Raw genomic sequence first — 20,327 nt, 5'->3', positions numbered from 1 at the left:
AGAAGCAGCATTCAGCTTCTATGCACCACAAATCTGGAACAACTTCCAGAAAACTGTGAAACAGCTGAAACACTGAATTCTTTTAAATCTCGACTAAAAACCCACCTGTTTAGAATTGTATTTGAAACTTAATCAATTACGAATTTAATGTTGGCACTTGACGTAATGTCATGTTTTGATTGTTGATTCTATGTTTCATGACTTTGTGTTTTTGTGTTTGTTATGAGGTAAAGCACTTTGAAATGCCTTGCTGCTGAAATGTGCTTTACAAATAAAATTTTATTGATTGACTGATCAACTAAAGTGTAATTTGATGCACATTTTTCAGTTTAATCACAATTGGATAAAGGCAAGGGATTGTATAAAATTCTCAGAGTGAAAAGAAAACAATACAGTATGTGCTGATCGTTTTTGTTCCCTCCAGATATTGAAATATAAAAACTTTAAGGGAACAAGTTTTTTTTAAATTTGTGCAGGGGACACGTTAAGTAAATATTTTCTGGTTTTTACTGGGTTTTTTTTCTTTCATGGTGACAAAAAAAGGCCATCTGTCATTTTGACAGACCAAAATTCATGCAACTAACGGTGCAGCTGAATAACTAGTTCAAAAGCAGCGTATTCTGTGGGATTTCCACCCACTGAAACCAGTGCAGAGGATCACAAAAACACCTCAAGAGTTTTCACTTGGAAATGTTCCCTGATTTCAAAACTTTGGTTGAAGTGTTGCTTGTAATTCCAGTCTGCTGTGTGGCAGCAGATAACGGGTAAAAATAGATTATGACGAGATTTTTTTCATCAGTCTAAATGACAGACAACAGAAAAGCCTGGTGCAACACCTGTATTTGTGGAAAACATGTTTCTGCAAAACTAGGGTTTTAAAGCACAATATAACAACTATATAAATTGATATTGCTGAGGAAATATTTATATCTTTGGTGGAACTTAACAATGGATACCTAAAGACATTCTTTCTGGTGGGATTTCAGGTGAATAAATATATTTAGAAATAGAGTTTAATAACAGTCCCTCATCTATTCCCATCATGCTTTTAGTCGAATTTACCGGAAACTGACGTTTTTTAACACCTTGTTTATCGTGGCTGCTTATATCTCCAGGAGTTACATAACCGCGTTTTCCGACTGCCGGTTTTGGAGAGACAAAATGGATTTAGATCATTGCTTTCACACTTTACCCCGCTGAAAACGAGATGAAGTGAGCAGAAACAAAAGCGAAGATATCACCATGCGCGCCCGCCCACCAGGCCGCCACTAGAAATAGATGGCCGCCCACTGGCAAGAGCATCAACTTTCCACGTGGGTGGCGGTCCTCTCTTCTGCCCCCGCACATGAATACACTGACACACGCACGCACGGCGCACACACACTGTGTCAGAGGTGCACATTTCAGGGACTCGATCAGGCCTCCTACCAGTCACTCAGATCCTCCTGAGCATTACGCTTAGTGAACAAAAAGTGTAAACAACCCCGCCGAGGATAGGTGATTTTATGTGAATATGCAGTTTTCTCACTTTTGAAGGATTATCATTTTTGATTCAACTTATGTTACGCATTTTAAGGACTTAAGCAGCAAAGCTAGACATTTTGGAGACTTTTTGACAGGTACCATTAATGTGCCTTTGGATCCAATATTTATTGGAAACATGAATTCCTGTCCACCTAACTGGACAGGAAGGTTAAACAATAGAGGAGTTTATTTTTGCAGTCGAAACGTTTGAAAAAGCTGCAGAAATATAAAACATTAGTTGCTCCGGGAGAGCTTAAAGCATCAGATGTGTCAACATTATTGAAGAAACTAAAAGTGACAGCTGAGGTGGAAGCCTTTCAAGAGACCCGTGCTATTTTAAGTGTTCATGAATGGAGAGGAGAGAGTCCAATAAATTTTGCAGTGGTTGGATGTATCTATATTTATTTTAGGTAACAGCCGCGGAGCGCATGAATTTTTGAATAAAACCAACCTAATTCCAACTTGTTTATCGAAGAAACGTTACATCTGCTGTTAAAATGTAAACAAATGTTTCCTGGAACATCCCACATTCCAGGAAACATGATGTTGACCTGAGTATTAAATAAATCTCAAATTATGGGACACATAAAAAATGTAGAGATGTAAAAATAAACCCTCCACTCAATAATTAATAGAAAAATCTATTTTATAACAAGATAAACCTCCATCTATAATCGATGACCAGCTTTTACATGTTTTCACTTACTTTACACCAATAGGTCCGCCCAGATTTTCTTAATTTTGTGCGATACTTAAATGTGAAACTGATCTTACCTTCTGATCATAAGCCAGAAAGTCAGCTACTTTTCCTTTTTGCTCTGCCATGAAAGATCGCTGACTGATAAACAAACAAGGTTGTTTCACAATGTTTTTAAGTAAAATAAGATTCTGTCAGTCAAACTTCTCTCACAGGAAAGCAGAAGAGGACAGTGGTTGATTTTTAGACCTTTGTTGAGGTAAATAACATCGGGGGAAAAGATCTGCTTCACATTTAAGTATTGGCCGCTCACTAATCTCCCAAAATTAAGGAAATAGGCACCCATAAATCAGCAGGCTGAGAAATTGGTTCACTCTTACTGGACAATGTCAGTTATCAACTCAATGATTGGCCGATCTGTTTTTGAATTTCTACATTAAGTCTTATACAGAGCAGTGATACAATGTTCAGAAAAACATTTATCCCACCATTTCGTGTTGCGGTAACTGGATACCACTGCTGATGTGCATAAATGCACACCAACCATCCCTCAGCTTACCACGATAAATGAATGAATAAAGACTAATGGTCCGACGTAGATCTACACTCATGCCTGTCTTGGGTGCGCCCTTAAGAAAAATCTGAGGAGCTGAAAGCCCTGTGTTCCCTTGTAGCATCGTGTAGCTCTTTTCTTTTAATTTGTTTACCGTGATTGCACAGAAACGGGCACATTTTCAAACGCCTGGCAGCTTTCCATTCACCGGGTTCCATTCTGCAGCAGTCTTTGTAAATAAATAATTACTCCGGTGCGCATATGGGGCTTTCATCAGCTGCTGTTTTGTTCTCTGACAAGCTCGTGAGAATTAAGTGTAATAGATTCGGCAGCACAAGTGTCGCTCGATCAGTGTCAACAGCCCAGAGCGAGACGACGGGCGCAGAAAAGAAATGGGAGCCACAGATTGCTTTCTTTCCCACGTACTCAGCATGCATTCGTATGTAAACAGTACAACATTTTCTTATAAATAGAAACAAGCCAAATTTTCGGAAACTAATTCCGATTTCGTTGTACGTGTTCAGAGGGGAAAACAAGTTTTTAGATCTTTTTAGGAGGAAGATGACATCTGAAAGCCTCCCGTGTGAACAGTGGTGATGTTCCAGGTTAATTTGGGAAAATGCACCAAATGGCTCTCTGCGTGTTTCTTTTCTGTCCTGAGAGGGGCTGTTGGAAGCGGAGAAGGCGTGAAAATAAAAGGAGCAGAATGCGAGCGTTGTACTTTGGCTGAATCCTTCACAATGGCCACTCTGTCAAATCAGGCGCACAGCTCTGGTTGGACAGTGAGCAGAGTGCGTGTCTCGGGCCCCTCTAAGCCAAACGCCGGACCGCTGGGCTGAGATCCCCTGGCTGCTTTTCAGTACAGCGCAGCACTCCTGGACAGCCCAGGGCTCCTTCACAGACTGTCCTGTGTGGCTCACTGTTTTGGGCTGCCACCTTTGGAATCTGATTTTCCCCCTCGCTTGGCAAACGGGATCTCCAGCTTGCTTCAGGGTCAAGGTTGCACTGATTTCTCGTGACGTCCCGGCCTGAACAAACACCTAGTGTCAGTGTTGCAGGTTTTCTCCGGGTTCTTCCTTTTCCTTTTTCTGCCACATTGTTGAACTATCTGTCAGCATATGATACAGTCACACGTGATTGTAAGAGCTCTGTGAACATAATTCATTCTCTGTTCTGCTGTACAGTAAAGGTAAAATCAGACACATGACTGTAGCATTGGTATGGTTAAACTATAACATTGAAAAAAAAATTGTATTACTCTTATAAACTATATTGTAATTTGTCAGAATTATGTTGTTTACTTCTCTGTTGACTTTACAATTGCACTTCAAGGAGGAAATTAATTATAACTTTCAGTATTGTTATAAATTAAAAATTACACACGGAAAATCAGCAGTTTTAACTATAGATTTTAGTGGAAATATCTAATGTCACACATATCATTAACCCCCAAGCCAAACCGTTACTCAGTCAATAGTCACTAAAGATGCTATAAGACCATATGGACTCCAGGGCAGGACAAAATGGCCGAAAAATGTAGCAAGATACAAGTTTTTCATGTCAGTCAATATAGATAATTATTGAGTAGTTTTGGTTTGAAGTATCTGAAATACTGCCAAATTGGTGATGGGAACTTTCTAGTTTTATCCTCTTGAGCTCTTGTGCTCATTTCCTCCTGTTCCTCCACGCCGCTGTATTTTATGTATTTAGATGTTTTGAGGTGCAGTGGTAAAACCTGAAATTGCTGCTGCATGAGTTACTCAAAGATGCTGCCTGCTTCAACTAAGGTTGTTTCCAATTTCAAGTATTGAAGGTTTTTGCTAGCTTACCAAAGAGTGAGTGAGTTAGCTGATGCCGCCCACCTATATTAGCTAGCTGTGAGAGCAGCTTCACCCCATCTTGTTGCCCAGACCTAATTGAGTGTTATAGGCATTATAATGACAGATTTACCATAGACACTTTACTTAACAATAATATTGCCTCTGCATATAACACCCCGACTACTTTGTGTGTGTGTTTTTTTTAAATTTATTATAACCATTTCCTCCTTTATCTGTTGATTGACACCAGAGAAACACGTCTCATTTTTTTTGTATTACACTCGCAGGGGGAAAAAAAAATCATTTAACACTGGAAGCCTTTTCCGAGTCCTTTCCTGAAAGCGCAGCGTCAGCTGCAGAGGGACTTGTGGGAGCTGAACAATGGGGAAAACATCTGAGCTCCTCTGGGACAAAGGGAGTGCTTATGTTTGCTAACTCTTGGGCGACGTGAAGCAGGCTAGCAGCTAAAGCTGTTTCTCGCTGCAAAAAGCGTGGTGGATTTTGACATTGTTCATCTCTGCTGGATGCCGACTTTTACAACAGACAGAAGAGGAGGAGCTGTAGCTACTTTGTTTTAGGGTCTTTAAGATGATGGTAATGCCACGGGAGGAAGTGACGCCGGAAACTAGCTCCTCAAATTTGCTCAAACGAGGCAAAAGACAAAGGTGTGACCTTGAGCATTTTAAAGCGAAGGATAACAAGTTCAGAGGAAGCAAGAGGCGGGGGTATCCTGCTGGGCTGCCTCTGCTCTTTTTCTTTTTTCTTTTGTTAGATGTCATGTATCAGGTGAACCGAGGGGGCCGCTTAGTTAAGCAGCCAAGTGTCAGACAGTGTTACGGGCTCCTGAAGGCACCTGCTGACAGCCTGCGCTATTACAGCCGCTGAACAGCATCAACAAGAGCCCCTGCTTGTGATTTGTGAGATTCCTTTGTTGTTATTTGTGCGGTTATGTCTCATATCCAGTCTTGTCATGTCAGGCGCGCCCCTCCAACCAGCTGATGGTTCGCAGCGGTGTGCTGGTAAATAATGGAGAACAGCCAGCCAGAGGGTTCAGGTTTCTAATCAAAAGTCCTGTTTGCTTTGCTGAGAACCCGGTGGGGAAAGGCAAAGCAAAGGTACATGTGATCATAAATCTCCAGCCTCTTTCCTCTTCTACTCCATCTTCCCCCTCTTTATCTCTCCTCTTTTTTTCCTTTCTACTCAGCCACACTATCTCATTAACAGCAACCTTGACCTAGCCCTTGCTGAGTCTCTGCAAGACTGCATCTGCCTCGGGCTGCCACTGTGATCATTGCCCACTTTATGTAACAAAAAAATAAACTCCAGAATAATAATTTACCCAGAGGTGATTTTTTTTGTCCTTTTCCACCACTTTTCCTCTTCAAAAATAGCTTTCATGCTTTAAATAGAAGCAAATTTTATGCTAAGCCAGCAGATACGGGTATGATGAATCACCGTGTGATAAGCGCTCCTGCTTCTGAACGACAACTAAAAGAAAAACGTTGCTCTGAGTGGGTTGCCACACAAGGCCCCCCGAGTAGCTTTTTGCGATGTATTTCATGTCATGCATTGTTTATGTAGCCTCTGTTTTCTGCTTTACGTGTGTGTTTGGGTTCCCTGACAGCAGGGTGATGTTATAAATGCATCGGTCAAAGGTTAGCGTTGTATAATTCATCATCTCCATCTTCTGCGATCTGCGGCAACATGGGAACCTCGCACAAGATAAATCGAGCCGAGCCTTATCATTTTCCTCTTCTCGGCTTGTTCAGGTTTTCACCCACTTCTCCTCACATAACCATCACTCCCAACGCCCTTTAGACTTAGTGTACGCCACGTGCTTTTTTTGTACCTCTTAGTTCATCTGCTCCAGAATCTTTTTCTCCCACTTATCTGCTTCTGCATCCCAAACTTTTCCTCCTGTTTTATCCCTTTTGTTTACAGTCCCCTCGCTCTTTGTGCCTTCATCTTCCTTCATCCGCCTCGTCTTCCACCCACCCTTCTGTGCTCGTCACATCCACGTAGTAAACCCACCAGTCGATAATTAGTTGTACTTATGGCCCCGGGGGGCCGACGTGACAACCTGTCTACGCTTTGAGCTACGTAAGCGAGTGAAACACAGCGACAAAGCCGACCTCAAAGCTGACCCGCGAGACGTCAAGGCTGACAGGAGGCTGAGATGGAGAACGACAGAGGCAGGCCATCAATCTGTTTGGACCACTGATGTGACCTGAGCCAGTGTAGAATCAGACTTTACAGTGTTGGGATGTGTACTTCGTTGATTTAAAAAATTAAATAAATAAAAATTGTGACTAACAGCAAGTCTTATTCATGGCTTTTTCAGCCCTGCTCATTCATAATCGTACTGTGTGTAGGCAATTTAAATTAAAACTGTATGACATTATCTTATTTACGATGGAGCATTCAGGCCATACTAAGAGAAAAATGAAATAGAATAAAATTACAAGAATAAAGTCTTACATTTCGAGAAGTGTAAGACTTTATTATGAGAATAGTCATATGACAACGTAGTCTAAATAATATGAGACTGAAGTCGTAGTATTATGAGAATAAAGTCAGTGTTTTAAGAATAAAGTCATAATATTACAAGAGTAAAGACTAAAAATGAATGTTATTTATTTTTTTATTTTCCTTGCACGGCTCTAATACACTGTCATGCTTTATGCTTGTATTTAAAGCATCAATTATTCTTCTGTTATTATTCCATAGTAAATGTGCCTTAATTAATGTGTTTTCTGCCATTCTGCTTTTTTTAAAGTAACTTTTGGCTCCTGGACGGCTGATGCTAACTGGTCAGTTAGCGAGGTTAGCATGCCTGTGTTGTTAATATTACAGACATAATGGCTGATGGTTTGGTGCAACCATTTCTTTTGAAACATGGGTGGCGAATCCTCAGAGGATATTTTCAGCTGGCTGAAATATTTCAGCAACGGGTGTGGGCGGGTGTTTAATAACTGGAGAAAACCCAGTATAACTCAGGTAAAGAATTACAGAAATTTATAATATTTTAAAAACTGTGGCTGTATTTTTTAGTTGGTTTATTTTTTTTGGTGCCTGGCTCACGTCTTATTCTAAATTGAAAAATATCCCATCTATCTGAGTTTGAAAAACAAAAGCATGTTTTCACTGTGAAAGAATCCAGGACATCATTTAAGACTGCACATTTACCCTGTGGTTTTTCTTTTTCTTTTTGTCACTTTACAAAATCTCCTCCTAAATGTTTTACTTCTGTCTCACCAGGACTTGATTACATCTGCCAGTGTTTTGAGGCTAATGTATCTGTTTTGCTTCACAGTCACTGGTGATTAAGTGAGCCAGTCATCTGTCTCAGTGTACTCGCTACGAATGACAGTTTCTCTGTGAGACGCATGTCTGCTTTCCTGCTCCCCCAGATTAAAAGTCGCTTCCTCTCTTTGTTTGATTTAAACCACATCTCCAGATGCTTGTTCGATATTACAAGCTTGTGTAAATGTTCTGTCGTCATCTGAGGACTTTGTTTTGACTGTCAAAGACATCAAGCCTGTAAAAACTCGCTGACATTTATGGAGTCCGGTATCACTCAGAGCCTCCCAATTAGAGCCATTTGCGTGAGCTGGCCCGGTTCGTAAATTCTGTACCTGCTTGGAAGTGATGTGAACCGGTGGGTCCGTCCGCTGATGTGTTATTCATGTGACAGATTTGCAGCTGATAAGTGCCCCGCTTTACTGGGAATTGTCATAAATAAGTGATTCTCCTTTCCGTTCCTGTCGAATGTGATAAGAAAGACGGAGGAGGGTGAGATGCAGGCGAGGTGGGAGTCAGGAGAGCGCTGATGGGGCAACATGTTTGAAAGTTCAATCAAATTTCCACACTCAACCGTCACGGTTCTGAATTTTATAATAAGGGATGCGAGATGGAAACAAGTGACTATAGGGCAAATCTGAATGTTGTTTTTAAAGTTCGAAAAGAAAAATAGAGTGTACCTAAATAGGCCGCACTGGTCTATAAGCTGCAGTAGTCTACGTTGTAGCATAGGATATTTACACAGAACATTTTTAACTTTAATGAAATGAGTAGCAAAAATTTCTTCTTTTTTTTTCAAACAGTGCCTGTAACAAGAGCACTTCATAAGAAAAAATGCAGTAGCCAAGCTGAAAAAGTCATTTCTTTATCTTCGCTATCATTCCTTTTATCTCCCTCCTCCGCACTAAAACCAGCAAGTTTATCTTCTTCGATATCAGAATTGAACAACCTCACACTTCCTCACCCCTTCTTTCGTTGTCATTCTCAGTGTCACTTTTGTCTCTTTTGTAAACATTCGTTTATTAGCCGCTTCAATGTTTGACTCACCGTGCTCCAAGCGTGTTAAAAAAACAGCGACTTATTGTCCAGAAGTTATCGTACTCTTATAGCCCTAAAACGAATCTAGCTTAATGGTTGTATTTACCAGCTGAATTATTAAATATGCTAAGCTACGCTTCTATGGGTAACTGGATTTTAGTGGTTTAAGAATAAGTGTTGTCAAATATAAATAAATTACACTTTTGTAAAAAACAAAATATTGTCTTGTGTTGATCTATTGCTTTAATGGACACTGTCTCAAAAGGTCGTCCTCTTACCTGTATTTAAGGGTAAGTAAAGTGCTTCCTTTTGCCAGTAAAGGCGAGTTTATGCATATATTCATATATGGCTAATAAAGGCTTAGGATATCAGTGCAGTGGAAATACAGCATCTGTCCTTGGTCACTTTAGAGCCATACAGGGACTGTGTTACTTTCTAAATGTGAAATACCCAAAACTATTACTGTTATAGCATCTTTTTTTTTTCAATAGTCAATACTGCACTTGGAAAAGTTGGCTGTATTTCCACCAGCTACTCCAGCACTGCCAATCGGAACAGGTGCAACCTGACAAGCTGCAAGGTGACCAAAAAAGAGCTTGGCCAAGATTTTTTATTCATCTCTGTTTGCTTGTGAGGGACATAAGATGCTACAAAACAGTTCACTGCCAGCAGCAGCCAAAAGCAGCGCTGAACACGGTAGCTGCTCCCTCCGCTCTGCTCACTCCCTCCTCGTCTCTCTGTTCCCAGGTAACGATTTGTTCCTGGTGGCCGTCCACGAGCTCGGCCACGCACTGGGCCTGGAGCACTCCAACGATCCCACGGCCATCATGGCGCCTTTCTACCAGTATATGGACACGGACAACTTCAAGCTGCCCATGGACGACCTGATGGGAATCCAGAAGATTTACGGTAAGGGTTGAAACTGTATCTATATTTTTGATCTGCTTTATGAGGGTGTAGGTGTGTGATGACACGTTGAATTGAAAAACTTGGCAAACATAAGGGAGCCAACAGCATATACCGATGTCATAATTTTTCTCCAAGCGCCTTAGATTGAGAGATTTGTTTTAAATCTTGTTGATTCAACCTCTTCCATTCATATCTGCAAACCGTTAATCCCTGAAGACTTGTGTGATAAGTAAAAGTTCTGCTTGACGTGACTTGGTTTGCTTGGATGAAATCCCTGAGTGAACCCATCTCTTATCAATGCTTGTTTATTCCACTATCTGGATGTTGGTATCCAGATGGTTCAGGGCTCCATATACGCTGAGGCCAGAGCTAACAGAGACGCCGTTGTTGGAATATTAGATTTGTCCACTGTAATTCAATTCAACTCTAAATTTGCATCGATTACAGTCTATTTTAGAGACGAGATGAATTCAGTTAAAAAACAGTGGCAATCTAGTTCTTCATGGGCAGCCTCTCTCTCTCTTTCCCTCTGACAAGGAGTGTGACGACACTTGTGGCTCATGAAGCAAGTATCGTCACAATGCTGGCTTCCAAGAATGAGATGAGGCTGCAAATTGGTGGAAAAACTAAGAGTCCCCTTTTGTTTGGTTCCATAAATGTGTTTTAGAAAATAGTTAATCAGTTTGCAGTAATTCAGTCCAGGTCTTAAGAGTCCATATATTAAGGTTTTTATACTCGTCTAATCCCGAAGCGGTCCTAATGCCAAAAAAAAAAGGCATTGAGAATGCTCAGTTCTGTTTTCACAGGGAGAATAAAGGTTTTGTAAATCCCACGTTGCCTTTTAAAGATCCTTTAGTTAGTGCAGCATTATGCAGTTCAGACTAGTTGCTCATTTTCTCTACCTGCTTTAGCATCGGGTGACTGGGCGAAGGATCGGGTTTGTCAATTCGGGGTGGCCAATTAACCTAACATGCGGACGGTGAGAGAAAGTCAGAGAACTTTCAGAGAACCCACACCTGGACTGGTGCAACATGCCAACTTCATCCAGAAAGTCCATGGCTGGCAATCACACAGTCATTTTTGGAGGCTACAATCCTTAAACTTGCTTCTTATGGTGTATTCACATCAACCCCCTTTAGTCCACTTTAATCAAGCTCTAGTCCATTTGCCTGGAAAGTCTCTTGAACAGGTTTTTCAATTAGTTTGGATCATTTGGCACAGTGGAGTGTGGAAGTGAACCACACCATTTGAAACTGTAACAGATGTTGCAGTTTTGGTCCTCAGTCGAACCAAGTCTACTGGACCATCAGGTGTGAAAACACTCTTAATGCATAAGTAAGGTTGCTAGGTTTCAACCATTAGATCTGAAAATCTCTTCACATACAAGTTACATCAAACACAAAGATCTATCTTTAAGACCACTGTCTGCTTCATCACTGCAGCCCCTATTCTACACATTCTTGGCTGACACCCGTTTTGAATTGACAGAGTGATTGCAGAGACTTTTGTCTTGTCATAAAGCTCACAGAGCTGCAGGGCAGAAGTGTGAAATTCAATTAAACGGTGAAGGATTTATGTAAGAACCAGCAAAGTTCCTAATTTTATACTTGTAACATCTGACTAGATGTTTCTCTTTAATCTAATGTGAAGTATTTATAATTTTTTTTTATTACTGTTAATTAGACTGGGTCTTTCTGCATGGAGTTTGCATGTTCTCCCTGTGCATGCGTGGGTTCTCTCCGGGTACTCCGGCTTCCTCCCACAGTCCAAAAACATGACTGTCAGGTTAATTGGTCTCTCTCTCTAAATTCTCCCTAGGTGTGAGTGTGTGTGTGCATGGTTGTTTGTCCTGTATGTCTCTGTGTTGCCCTGTGACAGACTGGCGACCTGTCCAGGGTGTACCCCGCCTCTCGCCCGGAACGTAGCTGGAGATAGGCACCAGCAACCCTCCCGACCCCATTAGGGACAAGGGTGAACAGAAAATGGATGGATGGATGGATGTTAATTATCCCGAATGCTGAAGCCGTCTCGACCTCCATTCTGTCTGACTTGTGGAGCTGATGGAAAGTGATGGTGTTGAGTTTCAGCTGTCGTTGTTGTAAACTAGTCCCACTCCACTGAGACGACTCAGTGGACACACACGCATCACACGCACACACTCACGGAAAACAACCTGCCATCTGCCTACATGGTCAGGGCACGTCCCTGTGGGAATGACAGACCCGGGCAAGCGATCAAATCTCTCCTCATCCCTCTCATGTTTTACTTGTCTCTTCTCCTCCCTCCTCCTCCGTTCTTCCAAGAGTTGAAGGGCAGGATGAGTGATGGCATCTCCTCTCCGCCTTGTTTCTACCCTGCTGCAGATGGCCCACTTCTTTTCTGCCTCATGGCAACACCCATTTAACTCACGGAACAAAACAGGAACAAGGTGCAGCGATGGATTACAAATAGAAGACTTGACTAGGTGAAGGCAGTCCAAATGAAGACAGCGCAATGGAGTGAGACAGTGTACGGTCTTTACGAGGGGTTTAGGACTTTTATTTGTAGTCTGTCGGAGTGTCGAGGGGGAAACAAGAAACTCTGGGAATACAACTTTTGACACCGGTTAGATTTGCCTAACGGTGAGGAGAGACTTTAATATTCCAGAGCTTATGTCTGCTCTCTCGGGAAGAAATGCCTCTCAGTTGTTTTTGTTCTCCAGATAATTTATATTCCTCTTACAATCTTCAATGAAGATAAGACCTCGTAGAATGAATGTCGAACTTGAATCACTATCGTAGATCATATGAAGATCTAAAGCAAAATTATTTCCTACTTTTAATTCATGGACAGTTAATGTTTTTCTCAATTGGCTTTGAAGAGAATGACTTCCTGTCCTGTAGAGACAATTCTTGCTCATATCCTGTGTACAAAGGCATGCTTGAGTTCACCGAGGATACACCAAGATGTTACCAAATTAGGAACTGGATCAATGTTCATCTCAATTACTAGTAAATCACAAGTTTTGAGTTTCAGATCATAGTATTTTATGTGCATTTTCTTTTATTCACCGATCACAACATCTTGTAAGATGAGATTTTGTGATATTAAAATGGCTTCTCAAAGATTTGTGATTTAAGCTTTATATCCTACAACTTTGTCTGAAACTCATCTTTTGATTTAGGCCAAGAAGCTGTAAATTGGGTATGATTAGTACATTGTATATTGTGAATAAAAGGCAAGTTTTCATTTGAATATATTGATAACTTCTAACTATTTTTCAAACCTTAACATTATTTTTAGATTGTTACTTTGCTGATTTTGCTATTTTTCTGTCATGATGGCAGTAAATTGTAAATACGCTACGCTTATGCTTTGATATATATAAATCAATGTGATATTCTGTTATGTTTTAGAGTCCAGTTTTACCAGAGAATGTACCTGTAAAATGTAAGGGGTACAACGTATTTTACCCCTTATGGGGTGAAAACCAAGGATCCAACTGGGCCATTTTAGCCACTTTTCACTAGTGAACCTTCTAACCCTTGTTAATGCTAATGGCACACGGTTTTCCAAAGGTTAATGGTTTTGATCAAGATTAAAACTGCCACATTCCCAGTTTAAATGTAACTAGTACAGTGCTGATTAAAATATGTATGCTTTTAAAGTGAAAAAACCATATTGTGTTAATTTTCTGCAGGGATACATTTGGATCTGAAGTCTGAATGTTTGTAGTGTGTTTTTCTACACTACAGTCATTGTTCGTTATGCTTCCAGTGCAATGTACTATTTTCTTTATCGCACATTAACGTCTTTCCATTCATTTATTTAGCCTCGCAAATATGCTATATCCAAACATATTTCACAGATTGCCAGTGTAATCCGTGTGTAAGCTACCCGAGTTCAAAGATCAGATTCCTGTCTTCTGTTTCCGTGTGTGATCGGTGAATCAGCCGCTGCTCTGCGCCAACATGTTGTTGTGTGTGCATATTTGCGAGTTTTATCGACATGACTATCGACATGTCACGCTTCCATGACTGCGCAGCACTCTGGCTCCACTAATCTAGGGATGTGTTTCAGGGGATTTGACTCAGTCGATGAACAGAATCGGTATCATGTGAATCAGCTGATGAGTTTTGCCGACTGGACAGGATCTTAATCCAGCGAGATTAATGCTTCACCCATTTTTTAGTTTGTCCCACGATTTATCTAGTCCGACTTTTCTTGGTGTCAGAAGTACGTTAAGTCGATTCTTTACTTTTCCAAAACAGCGATTTAAGCCGTTTGGGGGCGTTTTCAGGACGGGGTCGTTTGTCACATTTGCATCCTTCGTATCACGGTTGTCTATTCCCGCATCAACACATGGCGCCCCACGTGACCCCAATCAACACATGGCAACTCATATCCTCACAGTTACAGTGTGTTATTCACGCATCATCATTTGCTCAATTATTCATCCGCACGACCCACTTGTTTGCGCTCTTTCGGCCTCCTTCTCCTCTCTCTGTTTTTCCCATGAACGCGTCGCACTCCTTCTCTCATGTACCTCATCAATGTTGAATGGCACTCAGCCGTGTTCAGGCATCCAGCGAGGAAAAAGTAATATTTTTTTCATCTCTACCCATCACAAAGAATGCTTCCCAGAAGAGGAAAGCTCAAGAAAACCTAGTTTGAAACTGATTTTAATTGGCACATCCAGTTTTGGCTACGTTTAATGGCGACCCCTTGTAATGGTGTCTGACTTGCATTGTTTTATTTTTTTGGCAGTGATATAACCTCACTCAGAAAAACAATGTAACCTTCATTTTTCTGCATGTTTTCAGTGAGAAAAGAAATCCCAAAATAATAAGTTTAGAATATTAGATCTGCTCGCTTTAGGTGTTGGATCTTATGGTGACTGGATTTGAAACCATCTTGTGTCTCATGTGACTAAAACAAACTTCATAATTACCTTACATTTATAAAAATGTTCTGCAACTTCCAGACATCTGTTTAGCATTTCAAAAAGATGGTTAAAGTTGCAAGCACTACTTTATAACATACTGAACTTGTTGTGTGTTACCCCTTTACAGTTTTATGTTAAAAACTAAAGAAAAAATTTCAAGTATGAAAGATTTTTAAAAAAAAAGGTATAAATATGTTCATATCACTTAATGATAGCATCCTGATTATTGTGTGGTGTGGTACGACAGAGTTTAGATCGAGCCTAAAAAATCCAATCCTACTCGACCCAACAGATTAACTTTAGTTATAGGCCCGAGCCAAGACAATAATTTTATTTTTAGACCATCATTTAAGTATATTTAGCTTTTGCTCAACATCTTCCACCTCCTTTTTGTCGTTTGTTCTAAGTGCAGGGTGAGTCAAGTACAAATCATCTGGGATGAGCGGTTGATAGGAGCGGTGCAGGGTGCATTGCACTGCTTGTTACAGTCCAACTCATTTCTGCACCCTTCTTATTTTATTTCCTCAACAGGTTAAGCTATCTGCTCCTGTATTTGTGTTAGAAAAATGTTAACACATCTTCATATCATTTGGTTTTCTCTGTGCTGCATGTATTTGCAAGTTAATCAAACGCCTCAGAAGCCCGAGGTTCGGGACATAAATCTAAACTCTACTGTTTGATAAATGTTGGTTCTCGTCCAACCCAGTGGCCGTCATGTTTGTGTCCTAAAGGGAAACAGGAAGACGGATTATGAATGAGAAAATGTTATATACACAGAGATGAACCCCAAAAAAGTTTGGAATTCCTTTCAAAAAATTGTAGTTGATATTTATTTTAAAAAATTTCTAAGGTATTGTTAATTGCGCCACGTGAAATCCTGATAGAAACAATAATTATACATTTCTTTTGCAACATTGAGAGATGAAATATTTATAATGTCTCTACGCCATGGGAACATGTTGACTTTACATTCATAACCCTGTTAAGGTGGGATTTATTACATCAATTTCTCCCCACTCCCCTCCACCATAGCTTGTCGAAAAAAGTGGTAAAAACAACATTCTGCAGATTAAAAGTGTGACGACAAGTGAGATTTATTTTCTCCGTCTTTCCCCAGGGCCCCCTGATAGGAACCCCCAGCCCACCAAGCCTCTGCCCACGGCGCCCCCGCCACGCTCCCATCCTCCCTCGGATCCCCGCAAACCAGACAGGCAGACGCGACCTCCGAGGCTGCCCCCAGGAGACAGGCCGTCCCACCCCAACGCCATACCGAACATCTGCGACGGAGGCTTCAACACGGTGGCCATATTGAGGAGGGAGATGTTCGTCTTCAAGGTAAACGGAGAGTCTGTCGTGTCAAAACAAACCCGGGGCCTTCTTCGCTCACTTCGAACCTCGCAGCTGTTTTCCTTTTACCCGTCGTCTGAGTCTCTCAGCGATAAGAGCGATCACACGGCCCTGCACGCCTCGAGATAGACTTCTTCTCCCTGACTTTTCTGGCGAAAAATGTATCAGTTGTTGCCTGAAACAACCACAACAGATTTAACGCAGAACTATTTGAATGGTCTGTCAGTTTGAGGTTTGCCTGGAAAAGAACAGATTCTGCCAACTGGAGGCGAATAAAGAATGGATCATTAAGAGCTTGGAGGGCTGCATAAATACACATTGGGTGGGATTTATTTCTGCTAATCTGGTTCAGATTTAGCCTGGGCAGGTAATATCAAACATTTGGTGGAAAGATGGCTGGCAGTTCATGTAGAAAAATGGTGAAAGCTACTAACATAGGACGCTTTTCTCTCCTGTTGGGGCTCTTTGGAGGCTATCCGGGGCACCAGTGTTTAGAAATTTGGATAAAGTGGAAATTTGACCAAAACCAAATGCAAACACATGAACAGTGCTGTGCTTTCGCCCCAGTGAGTGAGAAAAAAACACATTCATCCTTGGTGGAAGCCGGTGAAGACAAGGCATTGAAACACATTCTAACCTTAAGACCAGCACAAAGTTGTCCTGTGTGAGTCTCACCGAGTGGAGATGTTGTGACCTTACTTTATGTGAGAGCGAATTTGTCTAGCAGATATAAATAGATTCCATTCACTGGTTAAATAAGGAGGCTTGTGAAACGGAGGGATGGAAAACCCTCTTTGTGTGTTTACTCTCCAGACACCAAGGTTTTCATTTCAACTCTCCGAATGAGATAAATCTGGCTGTGAGACGGAGCTGGTAGACTCAAAGCCCAGATTGTGTTTATTATTTTTTTCATTATAGCCTAAAGTCTCTCCCTGCCTCTTTCACATGATGTTCGCAGCCTATAGTGCCTCCGAGGGCAGGCGCCCGATCTGATAAAGTGATGAGGATCATGGGATTTATTCATCTCGAGACAGAGACAATGTTCAGCCATCTTCAGGCGATTTTGAGTTTAGGAAGTCAAGAAGACAGTCTTAAAAAAATTAGTAAAATTAAAGATGAAACGATCACAGTTCTGTGGGCCAATTCAGATCAGATCACTCTAAACTTAATACCTTTCTGGCCAATTTCAAGCGTGAATTTGTGCCAGTGTGATATTCTCAGGGCATGGAAACATTGTCTAAACAAGGAAATAATTTTAAAGTAGCATAATAGAATACAAACACAAAATTTTACTAAGTATTTCTGGTCTAGTTTCTAGTGCCAATACCTTAGAGGCAAAACTAACTTACAAATAACCTTTCAGCAAGATGTAGGAGCTTGTTTTAAGTCAATAACTCCTTAATATTGACGAAGTGCTAGTTCCTCTGGCAAATTATTTCACTTATAAGAAAACATTTTTCCCTTGTTACAAGTGAAATAATATGTCAGTGGAACTATAACTTTCTCATCAATATTAAGCAATTATTGACTTAGGAACGAGCTCCTATGTTGCTGAGAAGTTACTTGTAAGTTAGTCGCATCTTATTTCAAGTGTACTAAGATATTTTCTCAAGAAATTAGACAAAAAAATACTAAAAAATCCCCTAAAATCTCCAGACAATAGTAAAGTTTGGGCTGTTAAAAGAATACCATTTTTACAGTCCATTTTAAAAGTTAGATGAAACTTAGCTCTAATATAAAAAAGCTGATTTTGCTTTGGAGTCTTTGCTTTTCTGGTTCTCAACCTTTTTACCTACCCACAATTGTAGTATCACAATTTTTTAAGACTTTCTTTATTATACAGTAAACTGGAAATTCACCATTCAATCAGCCAAGGACTGAAGTTGGCCAATATTTTCTTGATTGTCTTGGATCAGTGATTGGCAGAAGAAACACCTTTTTATATTTGAATACAAAAGTTATTTTCAGGCCAGAAAAACCTTGATTTGTGTTTCAAATAGTAACCCAAGTATTTAAAAATAAGATTTTTTTGTGTGTAAAAGATCTCAACGTGAATGTTGTACAGAAGCGCAACCTTTACCGTATGGATGAAAGGGGCATGTGGATGTGGAAAGTGCCGAAACCCCCCCCCCCCCCCGCCCTTCAGGCATTTACAGCTGCAAATGTCAGCAAACCAGTTTCGGACCGAGTTGTCGAAACTGCTTGGCTCACGTTTCTCACAGCTCCAAATGCTTCCGCAGCACCAGCTCACGTTTTCCCAAAGGTCCAAACAAAATCCTCGCGAAAACGCTGGAAGACGGCGATGATTTGTTGCAGGACTCTCGTAAACGAAGCTGTAAAGCTCTGCCACCTTTACCTCATTAGGACCACCAACAACATTAAGACTCGGTCATTTGCTCACCTGTTTAGCGTAATCCCCGTCTCAGAATGTCGAGCGATATTTCGAAGCACAAAAACCGGCAAAGGAGTTTGACTTGGATTCAAAATGTTAGTTCGTTCCCCCCCGGAGGAGCAGGTGGTTCTTATATTTCTCCTTCCTCGGTGAAAGCGTGGCCAGGTTTCTCCGAAATGACTGACGTATCGTGTTAACACCTTTTTTCCCCCCTCGCACAGGAAGCGGTCCAACTATAAAGAAGTTTATCTGGATTCATAATTAGAGTTGTTTGCATTACTCCAGACCCTGATAAATTTCCCTTCAGAACTCGCCAAAGCCTACAAATGAGACATAAAGACCAGCTTAAACTGATGGCTTACATTTCAGAAATGATGTGCAGTCTCGTGTCTGCTTATCCTGTGTTGCTTTGCTGTCATTTATAACAGCAATTTCCTCAGTGCTTGGTCGGGTCCATGAATTATACGCTTGGTTTCGTTGGTTTTGCGAGCCATTTGGCCTGCGCCACTCGGCTTTACTCACCATCCTACTTGATTGTTTTATAAGACTGGATTGCGGTCTCCGCCAAGTCATTACAGCAGAGATCTTAGCAGTAGGTGCAGACTGCAGATGCTTGGGAACTTTCAGAGTTCATCGGTGCAAATACTCTGAAAGCTGCAAAGTTTTTTTTTATAGGCAAAAAAACTGCTTTTTGTAGGAAAAAAATGCAACTTTTTCACTCAAGTTGACATGTGTTGTGCTTTTACTTCCACTCTTACCTTCTGCATGTATAAGTCATGTCGGACATGTTTTATTAGGAGGATGTATGAGTTGCAGCTTCATTTAAATGTGCACAACTGCATTTTGAGAAGAACAAACTAGGCAAAAATAAAAAAATGAAAATTTCCCCCACGCTTAAAGAAGAGCTTCGTTCGCAGTGTAGCTCTAATGAACACAGCCGTATTGACTCGTAACTGTGGGTGTTATTTTCACTTGATTGTTTTCTCTCTTTGAACGCACATCAGAGCCTATTAACATTACAGTCATTTACACATAAATAGAACATTTCCTCTTAATGTGCCAGGATAATAGCTGTATGTACTTTAGAATGATGAGCCAGTTTTCCCTCTGCTCCAACATTTGAACCTCGCAGAGTTAGAAATATCAGTGCACTATACCTGCGCACTATATCAGCGCACTATACTGCCTCAGGTGCAGGTATCGGCACACTATACCCGCAGCTGAGGCGGCCCCTCAGCCGCCTCAGGTACTGAGATAGGGATACTGGAGGAAACAAATATTTTTTGCCTAAAAAATATTTAGGCAACATTTTTGCCTAAATACTCAAATGATCCACATGTGGAAGCGTAGCAGAAGCAGCTCCGCATGCAGACGCAACACGAAGGTCATAAACTTTACTGCGATGGGCCTCAGTAGGCGATCAGGATAAGCAGCGACAGCATGAAAAGCTAAGGATTAGCTAAAAACGTACACACGCACAATCCCTACCAAAGGTTGATCCTCTTGGTGTTAATTATGTTAGTATGTCTTGTCTTGATCTTGATCTTATCATTGATTTTCCAGGATAAGATCAACATATCCCAAGATTTTGTAAATACAGCCATGTGGAAATCGTTGCTTGCAAAACTTTTTCACAAATCACACAAACAGTCAAATTTGTGACACACCAATTTAAAAGTAGAGGAATTTATACATTGTTCAATTTTTCGGATTTGTATTTAGCCCCCATAAGTTCACATAATCACCCGATGTTATTGCCGATATGTCATGTATCTCTGTTTACAGTGCCAAATAGCCAGGCTCCCCAACATGTGGTTGTAAGC

At 40.9% G+C, this 20,327-nt stretch overlaps 1 protein-coding gene across 2 annotated transcripts in view; it reads left to right on the top strand.

The window, feature by feature from the left end:
* mmp16a (matrix metallopeptidase 16a (membrane-inserted)) overlaps positions 1–20,327 on the top strand; it is a 77,189-nt gene that overhangs the window by 40,178 nt on the left and 16,684 nt on the right. For both annotated transcript variants that reach the window (XM_032551206.1, XM_032551205.1), the window contains 2 exons: positions 9,680–9,841; positions 15,883–16,100. In XM_032551206.1, the coding sequence (XP_032407097.1) occupies positions 9,680–9,841; positions 15,883–16,100 (380 nt within the window). The remainder of the gene's footprint in view (positions 1–9,679; positions 9,842–15,882; positions 16,101–20,327) is intronic.

This window comes from Xiphophorus hellerii, chromosome 21, assembly GCF_003331165.1.
Source record: "Xiphophorus hellerii strain 12219 chromosome 21, Xiphophorus_hellerii-4.1, whole genome shotgun sequence".
Lineage (NCBI taxonomy): Eukaryota > Metazoa > Chordata > Actinopteri > Cyprinodontiformes > Poeciliidae > Xiphophorus > Xiphophorus hellerii.
This window is presented reverse-complemented; position numbering and strand designations above follow the sequence as displayed.